Raw genomic sequence first — 13,672 nt, 5'->3', positions numbered from 1 at the left:
GTGTGCCACCATCGCCCGGCTCACACTGCCTCTCTTAAGAGGTTCAGGGACATCGCTGACGTTCAAGTGGCTTGTTCTCAGGCCTTCTCCCTTTGTGGCCTCTTTTCTCAGCCAGAATTGAAAGCCCTTCTCAGTAGTTCAGTGATGAAGGCACCCTTAGAGTAGGTGCGGTAGATATGGACCAGTCAGGATGAGTGGCCTGGCTCTCAGGTTTGCCTACAAAACTGGATCCTCAAAGATGGAGGTGTCCTGATACAACCTTCACCAGACCTTTTTCTTCATTGTCTTTCCACCCATCACTAGCCCTTGTTCCTTCCTTGCTGCTTTTCTTGGTGAAAGTTGTGCATAGCTTATTGCTTAGCCTATTGCAGGGCCTCAATAAACATATATTAAATCAATAAAAGGAAGCTTAATGCAAGTGCTATATCATGGGTGCACAGGCAAAGATCTCTTAGGTTCCTAGTAGCACCTTTCGTAACACACTGCGTTTGTACTCCGTAATTTTACATTGCAGTGGTAGACTTTTGCTGTATCGCTGTTACTCATGGCATTTCTTAGCTATATAAGTAATAAATTATACTGAGCGCTCACTCAGCTTAGCGTCACTAAACTGCCTCGTACCCTGTGTTCCTCCATTTGCCTCTGTATTTCGTTCTGTTCCCACTCACTTTTCTTCTACCTTTTGGGCTCTTTATTTTTGGTTTTGGAAACAGGGTCTTGCTATGCTGTCTGAGCTGGCTTTGATCCTCCTACCTCTGTTTCTTCAGTGCGGGCAATCACATTGTCATACCTGGGTGTAACAACGGTCACCTGGAGTGTGTCCTGCTGTCTGCCACCGGGCTTTCGTTTCTGGCTACAGGCATGGGGCACTTGTGACTTTGTGTACATCCAGCTTATTTCAGACCTGGTCTTTTGTCTGTCTTTGTGGACACTCTGGCTTTGATGTCTGTTGGGGGCTGTAGCTCAGCACTGGCCTGGTAGCCAGTGGGGGCTGGAATCCAGTATTCATGTCTGACTTTGGGATCAAAATCACCAATGAGCCTTTCTCTTAGAGAAGTGTCTAATAAAGTGTGTGACGTTCTGGTGTCTGGGTGTGACTGTGTCCTTCTCAGGGTCTGTCCTGGCAGAGGTCACATCCTTGTGCCACATCTTTGGTCCGTGTGTGGTCCCCTGGTTTTACCTCCCAGGCTCATCTGTCTCTTGATGGATTCCACCAAGTTGGGAATGACCCTTTTCTGTCTACCTTCTCTGCAGATGTCTTAGTCCAGGCAGTGATAAAGTCTAGCCACAGGAGCTCAACAATCTGAACTTTTTGATCAGCTCATTTACATCGGGCCCATTGTTGGTTGAGGCTGGAGGGTAATGTTGTTCTTGGTGCTGCTGTGAGGTCCGTGTTCCCACCTGTACTTTTACTTCTGGTTGAAGTTCTAGCCCCCGCTGGACAGATTCTCATGTCTGAAAAGGCCTGACTTAGGCCGTGTGTTATTTGTTCATCGTTTCAAACCCAACCTTGGGCCCCGCAGCTGGTTGTGGAGCCTCAGCTGTCTGTCTTGAGACCTGCGCCTGTCTCCAGAGTCCACTTTCTCCTGGGTCTCGTGTTTGGGCTTGAATCTTCCATGTGGTTTGAAACCTACAGCAGTGCTGTTTTGCCTTGGCTTTCTGGGGAGGGATTGGTGCTGAGGATTGAACGCAGGGCCTTGTGCATACTAGGCAAATGGTCAGCTGTTGGGCTACGCTCCCCTGCTTTGTTTTATTGAGATATAGGACCTTTCTTTTTTCCTCTTTCTTTCTTTCTTTCTTTCTTCCTTTCTTTCTTTCTTTCTTTCTTTCTTTCTTTCTTTCTTTCTTTCTTTCTTTCTTTTCTACTTTTATTATATGTGTGTGTGTGTGTGTGTGTACACCTGTGCATGTGTACACATTTTATGGTGTACATGTGGAAGTCACAGAATAACTTATGGGAAGTCAATATTGTTTTTGCAGTTTGTGGGTACCAGGGATTGAACTCAGGTCATCAGGCTTGGCTGCAAGAGCCATCACCTACCGAGCCATCTCACCCACTTGAGATAGAGCCTTTCTATATAACTTTAGGGTGGTATTGAACTCACTGTGGAGCCCAAATTGGCCTTAAGCCTAAGATCCTTCCCCTTGTTGCCTCCCAAGTGCTGGGATCACAGGTGTGTGCAGTCAGTTGACTCAGTTTTATACCTGGCAGATCCTCACTTGTGTTTAAAGAAACCATGGTGAAATAGCTTTGGAAATATTTGCTGCAGTGTTTCTGAGTGCCTCCCCCCCGCCCCACATGCTTGTGTGTGGGTGGTCAAAGTGTGCCCTGTTCATTCGACCTGTTGAGGTCACTGAGGAGATCTCACAGGAGACCCATTTTCCAGTCAGGTGGCTCTGCAAAGCCCTGCCCTGTCTGTCTGATACAGGTCCCACTTGCATGTTAAGGGTGTGGACAGAGCCTGTGTGCTGGCAAAGTCATACATGAAGGTTCTTGAGACCAGGTGGATACTGGGGATGGGATGCATATGTGTCTCTGCAGATCAAATGCACATGCATTCTCAAAAGTCCAGACTCTGCTAGGGTAGAGAAAGAGATCATAAGAGAAGACAGAGGGACCCTGGGCATGTCAGTGTTACACAGGCCAGGCGGCAGAGAGGACTTACGGAGATTCTTAGATCCTGCTTGATCTGTGTTCCTACTAAGAATTGTCCTGTAATGAGATGGGGCCTCCAAATTGCCAAAAGCCACAAGCCTAGACCTGACTCACCTGAGTGCAAAGGCAAGTAGGCCTGAGGTACTGGCCAGGCCCGAATAGGAATCTTTCCTTGCCTGTTGGCATCAGTGGGCTGACAGAGGAAAGGCGGTCTCTGGAGGAAGATGTTGTGGTGTGTTTGTAGGGTGACATCTTTTTGTCAGGGTGTATTCTATTCCTGAGTTTGTGCCCGGATCCAGGAGTCAAGGAAACTGCAAAAAAGGAATTGAAGGGCTGGGATGTCGCTGAGCTGTGGAAGGCTTACCTGGCATGCACGAGGCCTGTCTTTTATCCCCAGCGGAGAGAAAGGGAGGGGGAAAGAGAAAGAGAAGGGAAGGAAGAGGTGAAAGGAAGGGAGGGTGGATGGTATAAGGACCTGAAACTATGAGGGGCCTGGGCTCCTGTGATGAGAAAGGACCTGGATTACTGTGAGGAATTGGTGACATTTGCCAAGGATAAAAAGGTAGAGGAGCCCCAGGCCTCTCATGTGGGTGCTGTACACCGAGGCAGGGTTGGATATCCTGTGTGTTAAGAGGGGTTAAGAGATCCCAGTAGAAACCTTGAGCTCAGAAGAAACCCATGGGTTCTCACATACGGCATTCCTGGGCTTCTTAGTCATAGCAGAGAATGGGGGTAGATGCCTCGGCCTCAGAAAGTACAGCTTATGAAAGAGTGTGGGCTAGAAAATTCATCCGGGAAGGAAGCCGCTGAAGAAAGGGTTCCTCCAAGGAAGCAGATGAACCGGCTGGTCAGCCAGGGGACCCTGCCTACAGCCTTGGTGGTGGCCAGGGGCAGAGGTCAGATCTCACTGACTGGGACTGCCTGGGGGGCAAGGTCTTAGAGACCGCATCAGCCAGGAGCACCCTGGAGGGCAGCAGATGCTGTGAGGTGACCTTGTGGAGGACACAGTCTGACGATTTAGTGGTCAGTCAGTCCCCTATTAGTGGCAATCGCCAGAGGTAGGTGTGCAGAGGTGTGTGTAAACATGTTGAAATCAGATTTGTACAAACTGGGGTTTCTGCCCTGGGGACAATGTAGGTAGAGCTCTTCCCCAAGAGGTGGGCAGGGAACAGACACTAATAGTTTGGCTACTCCTTGCATACACACCCTTCCTTGGGCTTCTCTTCTAGGCCTCCCAACATCTCCAACACTGGTGGAGGTTGTTGAGGTTTATGACCAGCCCTCTCTCTACTCCCAGTCCACTGGCTACAGACTCATGTTTCCGGACCCTGGGTGCCTCTGAAGCCAGTTTGCCCTCAGCCCAGGCCTCCAGTCACCCCTGCCAGGAAGGAAGGCCTTGACGCTATCCAGACAGGTATAGCTGCTTGGCCCAGCTTAGACCTTTTGGACCCAGACTCTCTTCTGAGCTCTGCTTAAAACTCCCACTGCACTGCCTTACGACTGTTTTGTAGCCTCCAGTGTAGCTGCTGAAACCTAACCCTTGGAGTAGGTCTTGTGTAGATGTCTGTTCCGTGACACAGATGCCCAGTGTCACAGCATGAGTTCAGGGGGAGAAACAGGCAGGGTGACATTCCTGGCTTTGTTTTACTCTGTATGTGACTACAATCTGACCTCACAACTATGCTCCTAGCGCACCTCACCTCTGTTTGCCACCCCACTTTGCCCTCAAAGCCAAGATGGCTCCATGAGGCCAGGTTCCATAGGAGTGAAAGTTTCTTCTGGGGGCTTTGCCTGTACCCGTGTGTATACCTTGGATGTTCTTGGAATATTTGTGTTGGGGCCACTGTCTGGCTTCTTCAAGAAGCTCTACCAGGGGATCTGAGCAGTTGGGAGGAAGCAATATGGACAGGCTGAGGAGAGAGCCATTAAAATAAGGTCTCCAGGGAAGGAGTAATCCGTGCAAGGGATAAGTAGAAAGTTGCTTTAACGGAATGTGTTAGCTTTCTCTTCTCTGTGACGGATTTTGCCTTACAGGAACAACTTGAATAGGGAAGATGTATTTTGGTTTATAGTTTCAGAGATTTCAGTCTATGGTTTCTTGGCCCCATTGCTAGGGAGAGCATTATAATTGGGGAGGGGTTTGGGGTAGTGAGTCATTTCAGGGCAGCCAGGAAGAGAGAAGGACCCGGAAGGGGAAGGAATAAGACCATCAAATTATGAATTCATCAATGTATTGTTGTGATCATAATTGATGTTTTTTTGGGGGGAGGGGAGCAGAGTCTTAACATGTAGCCTTGGCTGGCCCGGGCTTGCTATGTAGATCAGGCTTGCCTCAGAGTGACAGAGATCTGCCTGCCTTTGCCTGCTGAGTACTGGGATTAAAGGTGTGTGGCGCCATAGCCAGCCCCCCATCAGAGTATTAATTCATTGGTTAGGACAAAGCCCTCATGATCCAGTTACCGCTCAGTGATTGGATACACCACTGCACCTTCAGAACGCAAACCTTTGAAGGGACTATTACATAGCTGAACTGTAACAAGGAGAGAGAGGTGTTGAGGGACTCCGGCTGGTGTGGAATAGGCACTGTGGATGCTGTGCAGAGTGGGCAGGAACTTAGGCCAGCTTAAGAGAGAAGGCATTGTGGGGGTGGGGTGAGGTGGCAGCTGGAGGGAGGTTGGTCACACAGTGGAGAGACTTAGCAGGCTGCAAGACACCGCTAAGCCGCGCTTAACGGTCTGCACTGCACAGCGGAGAGGGCCAGAGAGAGGCGGCAGGTAAATCGGACACCTTCTAGCCTAGCTCTCCTAGGGACTTTCTCTTCCCCAGTACCTTCTGAGTTCCAGCCTCCATAGAGTGTCCCACAGGGGTCCCTGAACCTGGCTGCCCATTGTGTGGTTGTGACGGAAGGCGTTGTGGGCCTGGCCTGCTAACACTCTCTCTCATTGCTCTTTCCTGCCCATCTGCATGTGGCTGCTCTGTCTAGCTGCGCGGTGGTCCCGAGTGCCGGCTGTGTAAGTGAGCATGCCCATCCCATGCCTCTCGCAGTTCACACGCTGTGCCTGGCTGCCCCTGGCTGCTCTGCATGGCTACGTGGGGCTTTGGTGCTGCTGACGGCGACCGAGACTGTCCTTGGCTGTAGTAAGGGGTAGAGATGGGAATGAGGGGCCATGGGAGTAGGCTTCCTTTAGGGCAGCCACCTCAGGCTGGCCTCCAGCCAGGCAGGCTGGGGCGGGGCTGGAAGTCCAGGATCCTGCCAGGTGAGGCTGGGAACGGAGGTACCATGTGCCTTGTGTGTCTGCCCGTGTGCTACTACATGTCTGCCATCACTGCTGCATGTCTGCGGCACATCTAGTCACCATTGCTGCTGTGGTGTGCTCTTCTGTGCAGGGAGACTGCCTTCCAGTTACCGTGTGCTATTGCCTCAACCTCTTGTGGGTGTGAGCCCTGCCTGGTGTTTGTCTCCAGTGTTCGTGGACCTGTTTGGTCTTCTGCCACTGCCAGCCTTTACCATGACTCGGCTGTCCCTGAGACTGGCCCGGGTTCTCTGCCAGCCTTTACCATGACTCGGCTGTCCCTGAGACTGGCCCGGGTTCTCTGGGTCTGTTCAAGCTTGGGAACTGAGTTGTATGTGGGGAGCGGTCAAGATACTGTTCTAGTCTTACAGTCCAGAGCATCTGTGGACGGAACCCATGCCCGCAGACGACTGTGTTAGAGGCTGGCAGGGAGGGGCAAGCGGCTCTTGTCAATGAGAAACTCTTCTTCGGTGGAATGCCATTGGGGCCTCCATGGAGAGCTCTGTGGGGGACTAGTCTTGCTCCTTAAGATTCCAGTCAGTCTGAGAATCCCCCAGAGTAAGGCAAGGCACAGGCCAAGATGTTTTTGGTTTTCGTTTTTAAAAAAAGAGTGACCACAGGATATTCCTCCAGCCCTAGTCCTCCTGGCTCTGCTCCCCTCTGTCCACCCCGACTTCACTTTCTGCCCCTCACCAGGCCCTCACCCACTCTCCCTCCGCAGGCTCTTCAGCAGCCTCGGTGAGCTGAGCACCATCTCAGCGCAACGCAGCCCCGGGGGCCCGGGCGGAGGGGCCTCCTACTCAGTGCGGCCCAGCGGCCGGTACCCCGTGGCGAGACGAGCCCCGAGCCCAGTGAAGCCCGCATCGCTGGAGCGGGTGGAGGGGCTGGGGGCGGGTGTGGGAGGCGCGGGGCGGCCCTTCGGCCTCACGCCTCCCACCATCCTCAAGTCGTCCAGCCTCTCCATCCCGCACGAACCCAAGGAAGTGCGCTTCGTGGTGCGAAGTGTGAGTGCGCGCAGCCGCTCCCCCTCGCCATCTCCGCTGCCCTCGCCTTCTCCCGGCTCTGGCCCCAGTGCTGGCCCCCGTAGGCCATTCCAGCAGAAGCCCCTGCAGCTCTGGAGCAAGTTCGATGTGGGCGACTGGTTGGAGAGCATCCACTTGGGCGAGCACCGAGACCGCTTCGAGGACCATGAGATCGAAGGCGCACACCTGCCTGCGCTCACCAAGGACGACTTCGTGGAGCTGGGCGTCACACGCGTTGGCCACCGCATGAACATCGAGCGTGCGCTCAGGCAGCTGGATGGCAGCTGACGTCCCACTTCCTCTCCCGTTCCTGCTGCGCCCTGCCGGCAGGGCCCCTACCCCTACTCCAGGCCGCAGGCTCGGCTCGCCCCCTTCCACGGCGCCCGGGCCAGGAATGTTGCATGAATCGTCCTGTTTGCTGTTGCTTGGAGACTTGCCCTGTACATTGCTTAGTGCCCTCCCCTGCCGCTGAACCCCACCCAGCACACAGTAAGGGCGCGGACCAGGGGGGCTGGGTGGAAGGGGGTTAGGGCAGGGTGCTCTGTCCTGACCACCTCCTTCACAGCTCCTGGTGGCCATTCTCCCAGAGGGGGAACCTAGTCCAGCATGCGAGGTCAGGACACGCCTTGGTGACTCGGGGGGAGGGGGGAGACATTGGGGTTCTCGATGGGGGCCACGGAGCCCCCTGTTTTACATATTTTAATCCACTCTATATTTGGAACGAGAAAAGGAACAAATATCTCTGTCCGTAACAGTTCCCACCCTCTTCCCCTCTAGTCCTCTCGCTGGTCCCGCCACAGCTGCCCAGTCTTCCATCTCCGGCCCCTCACTGCCACCCCATACAGGGCAGGGGACACTCCAGCTGGCCTGGGGTTAGCCAGGGTCCTGGCAGCCCACCCTGGGGACCCCGGCTCAGCCCCCTTTCCCTCGCTGAGCTATAGTATGCCCCACCCACCCTTTAGGTGCTGCTCAGGGGGACGGGTGGCAGGCATTGCCTGCTGGGCACTAGCAGGGCCAGGTGGCCTGGGAGATTATTGCCCTGGGGCTGGGCCCCGGTAACCCAACCCCAGCCATCATCTTCACAGGGTCTCTCCCAAAGGAGGGGTCTAACCTTCCCACTTCTTGGGCAACTACAGCAGAGAAGCCTCCCTGCCTCGCACCCCAAAGACTCCCCATTCCTGCCCTGTGTGTGTGCCACATACGTGTGTGCACGCCTGTGTGCTTGTGAAAAGTGGGTGTGGCTGAGCGCATGGGTGCCCTGTATGTGCCTGACTGTGGAGTGGTCCCCAGGGGCTGTTCTGGATGGGTGGGAGGCTGCGGAAGCTTGCGCAGGGTGCCTGCATGGGTGTGTGCCTGTGAAAGTGCCCTGTCTTCTCCAAAGAAAGGCTGCTCTCCCGAGTCGTGCTGTTTTCTCAGCCTGCTCTTGAGCCTCACCCAGCTTAAGCAGGATTTCTTGGTGAATCCTTTTAACTTCGGGAGGCCTCAAGGGCCCCCTGCAGGCAGTATCCCCTTTGGGCTTCTAAAGGGATTGTGGGGACCACTAAAAAAAAAATCAGGCCACAACAGCCCTTGGAGAGAGGCAAAGACTCCTGAGGGTGCCCTGGCCCCCTTACTGTGACTCCCCACACTCAGCAATGACCTGTGGGGTGGGGGCCCTGGGGCATTTTTAAACATAGGGTTTGGAGTCTGGACTAAGCTCCATCCACGTCACTCACAAGTTTCTGTTTCTATTTCTAGCTTTTTTTAATAAAAATAAAAAAGACAGAAAACAGATGTTTTCATGGCCCAGGGGCTTGGCACGCCGGTCTGTGCTGGCCCACCGGTCCCATTCCCTAGACAGAGTCACACCCACTAACCCCCTCACCAACAGACCAGGTCACACACAGCAGCGGTCACTGTAACGGACTGCCACATACACAGTCTCACCTTTACCTGTGGGTTTTTGGTTCTGTTCAATTTGGGTTTTTAACTTTACAGGGTCAGTTCTGCTTCACCCCTCCTTTTGTATGGAGTTCCATCTGGGGGCTTTCACCCCCTGCTCCAGTCCTGAGGCCTCCTGACCCTGACGTTGTGATACACCCCACAGAGATCTATGTTTCTTATATTATTATTAATAATAATAATTATTATAATATTATGTAATAAATTTATAAGAAATGAAACCCTCTCTCGGTTGCTTGCTTAAGGTTGGGGAGTAGCGGCTGCCCTTCAGGCAAGTCACCCAGAGCCTCAACCCAGTGTACTCTCGACCCAGCGATGTCTGGAGCAATGCTTTGTAGGCTTCCTGTTAGACCAACCTATTCTAGATTGCTAGACCCTGGCTGAGGCTTTCTACAGACTGTTGAACACACCTCACTTGAAAAAATATGTATTTTTATGTCTGTCCATGTCTGTATAAGTGTATGCCACGTGTGTGAGGGTGCCCTTGAAAGCTAGCTGGCATTTAGGCAGGTGTGAGCTCTCCAGTGTGAGTGCTGAGAACCAAACCCCAATCCTCTGCAAGAGCAGCAAGTGCTGTTAACGTCTGAGCCGTCTCTCCAGCCCTGGATGACAACCTCTAGACTGATGGGCCTCTGAGATCCCTGCCACTTGTTTTTCTTCTGGTGTTGGGGATGGAACCCAGGTCAGTACTTTACCACTGAACAATGCCAGCCCCACTCTCTAACCTGAGATTTGAAACCTGCCTCCAGTGTCCCTTTGTGTATAAAATCTGCTTTAAATTTCAAGCCCCGCGTCCCTCCCCGTTGTGCTGATCCTCAGCTGCTGGGTTGCCCACCCTTTACCACCCTTCGTGGCCCTGCTCTATATCCCTTCTTCCTGGGAACTCTCCTGGTTCTGCTGTTTTCGGAGTCCCAGATGGTGTTGTCTCACGTTGGAGGAAATTGGTGCCTCTCGCCTCGGCCACCTCTGCTCCCTCAGAGGCCAGAGCTAGCATCTCGAGGGCGTGATGTTTGCCTTTTCCTGTTACTCTGAGCCACGTGCCAGACACAGACTTGACCTCCGAGAGCACGTTTACAGGCAGTGTGAGCAGCCATCTGTCACTAGCCAATCACATAGCGGGGAACTCACACTTTGGGGCATTGGGACAGGTGCCTAGCCGCAAGCATAGTCAAGTGAACAGGCAGATGGATTCTGACTCAGCACGAAATTGGAGAGAGAGCTAAGAAATCAAGAGATGGAACATGCCTGAAGGAAGGAGCTTCGGACAGGCAGGTTAGTGGCTTCAGCATCATGAACACTGATGACAGGCTCTGAAGTTATCTGAAGTTGTTCTGAGTCAAGAGTGGGGCTAGGAAGGAGCTGGTTAGGAAATGAGGAGCAGAAGGGATCCAGGATGGCGGGGGAAAGAAAGTGTCCCAGGTGGCTTCAAGGAGCAGATGAAGGTCTGGTGTCCTAAAGTCGTACTCCCTTCAAACGCCTGTGCTTCCTAGGAGCTTTATGACAAACTCAAACCCTGGGGTGGGCAGAGAACCTCACTTGTCTTTGTAACCCAGGGCAGGTGCCAGGCGTCTAGTCTGTTCCAGAACTGGAGTAGGCTCATTCTGCAGTGACTTGTAATCATCTAGAATGTAGACACAATGTAGAATGATCTCCAGACTCAGTCCTTACGTACTTCTCGTGTGCGTGTCTGTGTTAGACACATAGACACACAGACACACACACGCATGGTTTTTGAGACAAGAGTTTCTCTGTGTAGCCTTGTTTGTCCTGGAACTCACTCTGTAGACCAGGCTGGCCTCGAGCTCAGAGATCTGCTTGCCTTGGTCTCCCCAAGTGCTGGAATTAAAGGCACCCATCACCATTGTCCAGCCATTTTTTTTTTGTTTTTAAAACATATAATTGCATTTTAATTTATTTTGTGTGTATGTGTGTGAGCCTGTGTGCTTGTTGCATGAGTGGGAGTTGGGTCCCTCCTACATCATGCTGGTCCTGGGACTGAACTCAGATCATCAACCTTGGTGGTAGGTACCTTTCCGTGCTGATCCATCTCGCTGCTCCCCATTTCTTGGCCATTTCCCAAGCCTTTGGGGGCTGCTTATCTTCTACGAGCCACAGGATTACGCAGTAATTATACAACCATCTTTTTATGAGGTTCCCCCCCATCAGAATCAAGGCTTCTCTTGGAGTATTAAACCAAGATGAAAGGCGTATTGGAGTTATTGCCTTATGAATGAACTGGCTGTTTCTTGCTGTAGATTTCTCCTATAGCTTATTCCCATCTGTTACAAGTTTGGGATTTGTCTTCCGCAGTTCAGCACTATTTAATCGTTTATCGGGCACAGTTACCCCTATGAATTTGGGGTGTATTGATTACATCCCCTAGCTATGTGTGAAAACAGTCACAGAGTCAAAATACCTGTTTCCCACAACCAGGTGCCTTGCTAATTGTATTTTAAGATGAACTATTACCAAAGGAATACAATCTTATTTACTAGGACATGTGGCCAACTGTATGATTTGTTGAACCAAGGTAAATAATGCAAAGTAACCTAAGTGCAGTACCAGGGACAATAATGAACTCTTTGCATGGATTCCTAACCTCAGTTTTATGGCCTTTGCTCAGACACCAGGGATTAAGATTCCATGACTGGCCAGGGCTGGCAACAAAATATAAACCAACTTCATAACCCCAAAATAGAGTTACAGGCTTCTCTTTCTATGGTAGGGTTGCATACTGGACAGAAAAATACCTTAAGATTTATGATGCTTTTAATGTCACTGAGCCTTACCAAGTGCTGAGTGGGCTCCTCTGCCCCTCGCCCCTGCAGCTCCAGCTGCTGCTGCACTCTCTCTGAGGACATACATGTAAACAAACAAGTCTCCAGTCCGAGAAAGGCTGGCCTTTATGACTGCTAACCGCAAAACATTGAAGATGATATGTACTCTCAACAGTATAGGATATAACACACCGTTTCCCTTATTTCTCTTACTGGCTTAGTTCTACAAGGCTCCCTCTATAGATAAGGTGACAAAAGACTTCTTCTTTCCCAGCTGTGGCTTGCAGCCCACGAGTTCGGGGCCAACTGGAAGAAAGTGCTTTTTTCTCCTCGTCTGGGTCTATTGCACTGTGAGTTGTTGGAATGACTCTGTTTCTTATCATTTGCTTAAGACATGGTATGTGACCTTCAGGTAAATGCCTGTGAGATTTTGTGGGTCTGTATAGCTGGAAAAGAACAGAGAGTAAGTACACAGAGGCTGGAGCAGAAGCATCCCAGAAATGAGCAGAAAGGGAAAACCAAGGGGAGGCGGTGGTGGTGGCGGAGGAGGAGAAGGAGGAGGAGGAGGTAGCAGAGAATTGGAATTGGGAGAGAGAATTAGCGCTAAGACGTGATAGACAGGACAGAAGAGTTGGAAGAGAGGACAATGAAGAGACGTGCTGAGGAGAAATCACGTGTGGGTTGACTTGTTTTCCCCTCAGATACCCTTTGTAATCTTTCCCTTGCCGACTGTCATGCCTTAGCTGCACTTTGAAGGGGTCTGAGGGGCTGGTACCCCCAAAGACCCCATTTATTATCAGGTAAAACCTGGCACCTATTTACAGTAAGGGAGGTCTTCTAATACTCAGTGGTCAAGAAAAGGACAATCTAACCTTCCTGTGGGGAGGGTGAGACTTACTATCTAACATCAAGGTCGATGAAGGGCCCTTACACTGTAATGCAGGAGAGGAACCTCCTGACACAGAGGAGAGACATTTTTTTTTTTTTTGTATTTAGATAAAAGCTCCCAGTGATGGTCAGAAGCTCCTGAGAACCCTGAAGTTGACTTAAGTATTCCTTTACATTCAGGTAGAGGAGGGGCCAATTTATGACATACAGAGATAAAAAGCTCATGGTCCTCGGGTAGTTGTACCCCTGTACCCCGCTCCCCTCTGACCTTGAACTCATTCTGTAGCCCAAGCAGGATTGGAACCTATGATCCTCCGTTTGCTACAGCCTCCTGAGTAACTGGGACTATGAGCCTTCATCATGAGGTTCTGCTAGCATATGGATATTTAAATCACAACTTTGGTTTTTACAACAGAATTTAGGTTTGTGTGTGTGACAGGATTTCTCTGTAGCTTTAGACCCTGTCCTGGAACTTGCTCTGTAGGCCAGACTGGCCTCAAACTCACATAGATCCACCCATTTCTGCCTCCCGAGTGCTGGGAATAAAAGGTGTGCTCCACCACCACATGGTCAGATTTAGTTCTTAACAAGTAGAAGTCATGTAAAAAGAATTTGAGAGTCATGTAAATTACATGAGAATTACAGAATTGCAGTCGTGTAAAAGAATCTGAGGTATTTACTATTTGAAGACAGAGTAATGGTTTACAATTTTCATTAACGATGTAAATTTGAAAACTAACATTCAGCATTCCTACCGATTAATGAAGAATCTTAGGAGGAATGTTAATCACAGCCAGAGATTATGTTCATTCTTCACGGCTGCTATCTTGCTCTAGCCAGTATGTGTTTCTGATGCCTTCCTTCCTTGTCCCGTTAGCTGCTGTGTGGGATCAGGTGCGTCTTACTCCCATTGAGAAAGTAGAGTATTACTTTGCTTCAAGGGTGGATGTTCGAGCTGAGGTCCTTTCCCTTAGGTCCCATTGTTCTTATTCCAGTTTAGAGGTTAGAACTCGGGGCAGAGCTTTAAGGGGAGAGCCCATGTTTTCATTAGGGAGGAGGTTCTCAGGCCCTGAGGTCATGTCCCACTGACTGGCT

General features: G+C 51.1%; 1 protein-coding gene across 1 annotated transcript in view; it reads left to right on the top strand.

The window, feature by feature from the left end:
• Shank3 (SH3 and multiple ankyrin repeat domains 3) overlaps positions 1-9,087 on the top strand; it is a 58,121-nt gene extending 49,034 nt beyond the window's left edge. The window contains exon 23 of the mRNA XM_026782411.1: positions 6,671-9,087. Within this exon, the coding sequence (XP_026638212.1) occupies positions 6,671-7,259 (589 nt within the window). The 3' untranslated portion in view covers positions 7,260-9,087. The remainder of the gene's footprint in view (positions 1-6,670) is intronic.
• The last annotated feature ends 4,585 nt before the right edge of the window (positions 9,088-13,672 follow it).

Source organism: Microtus ochrogaster, chromosome 15 (assembly GCF_000317375.1).
Source record: "Microtus ochrogaster isolate Prairie Vole_2 chromosome 15, MicOch1.0, whole genome shotgun sequence".
Taxonomy (NCBI): domain Eukaryota; kingdom Metazoa; phylum Chordata; class Mammalia; order Rodentia; family Cricetidae; genus Microtus; species Microtus ochrogaster.
Note: the sequence above shows the minus strand (reverse complement) of the source record. Positions and strands in the feature narration are given on the sequence as shown.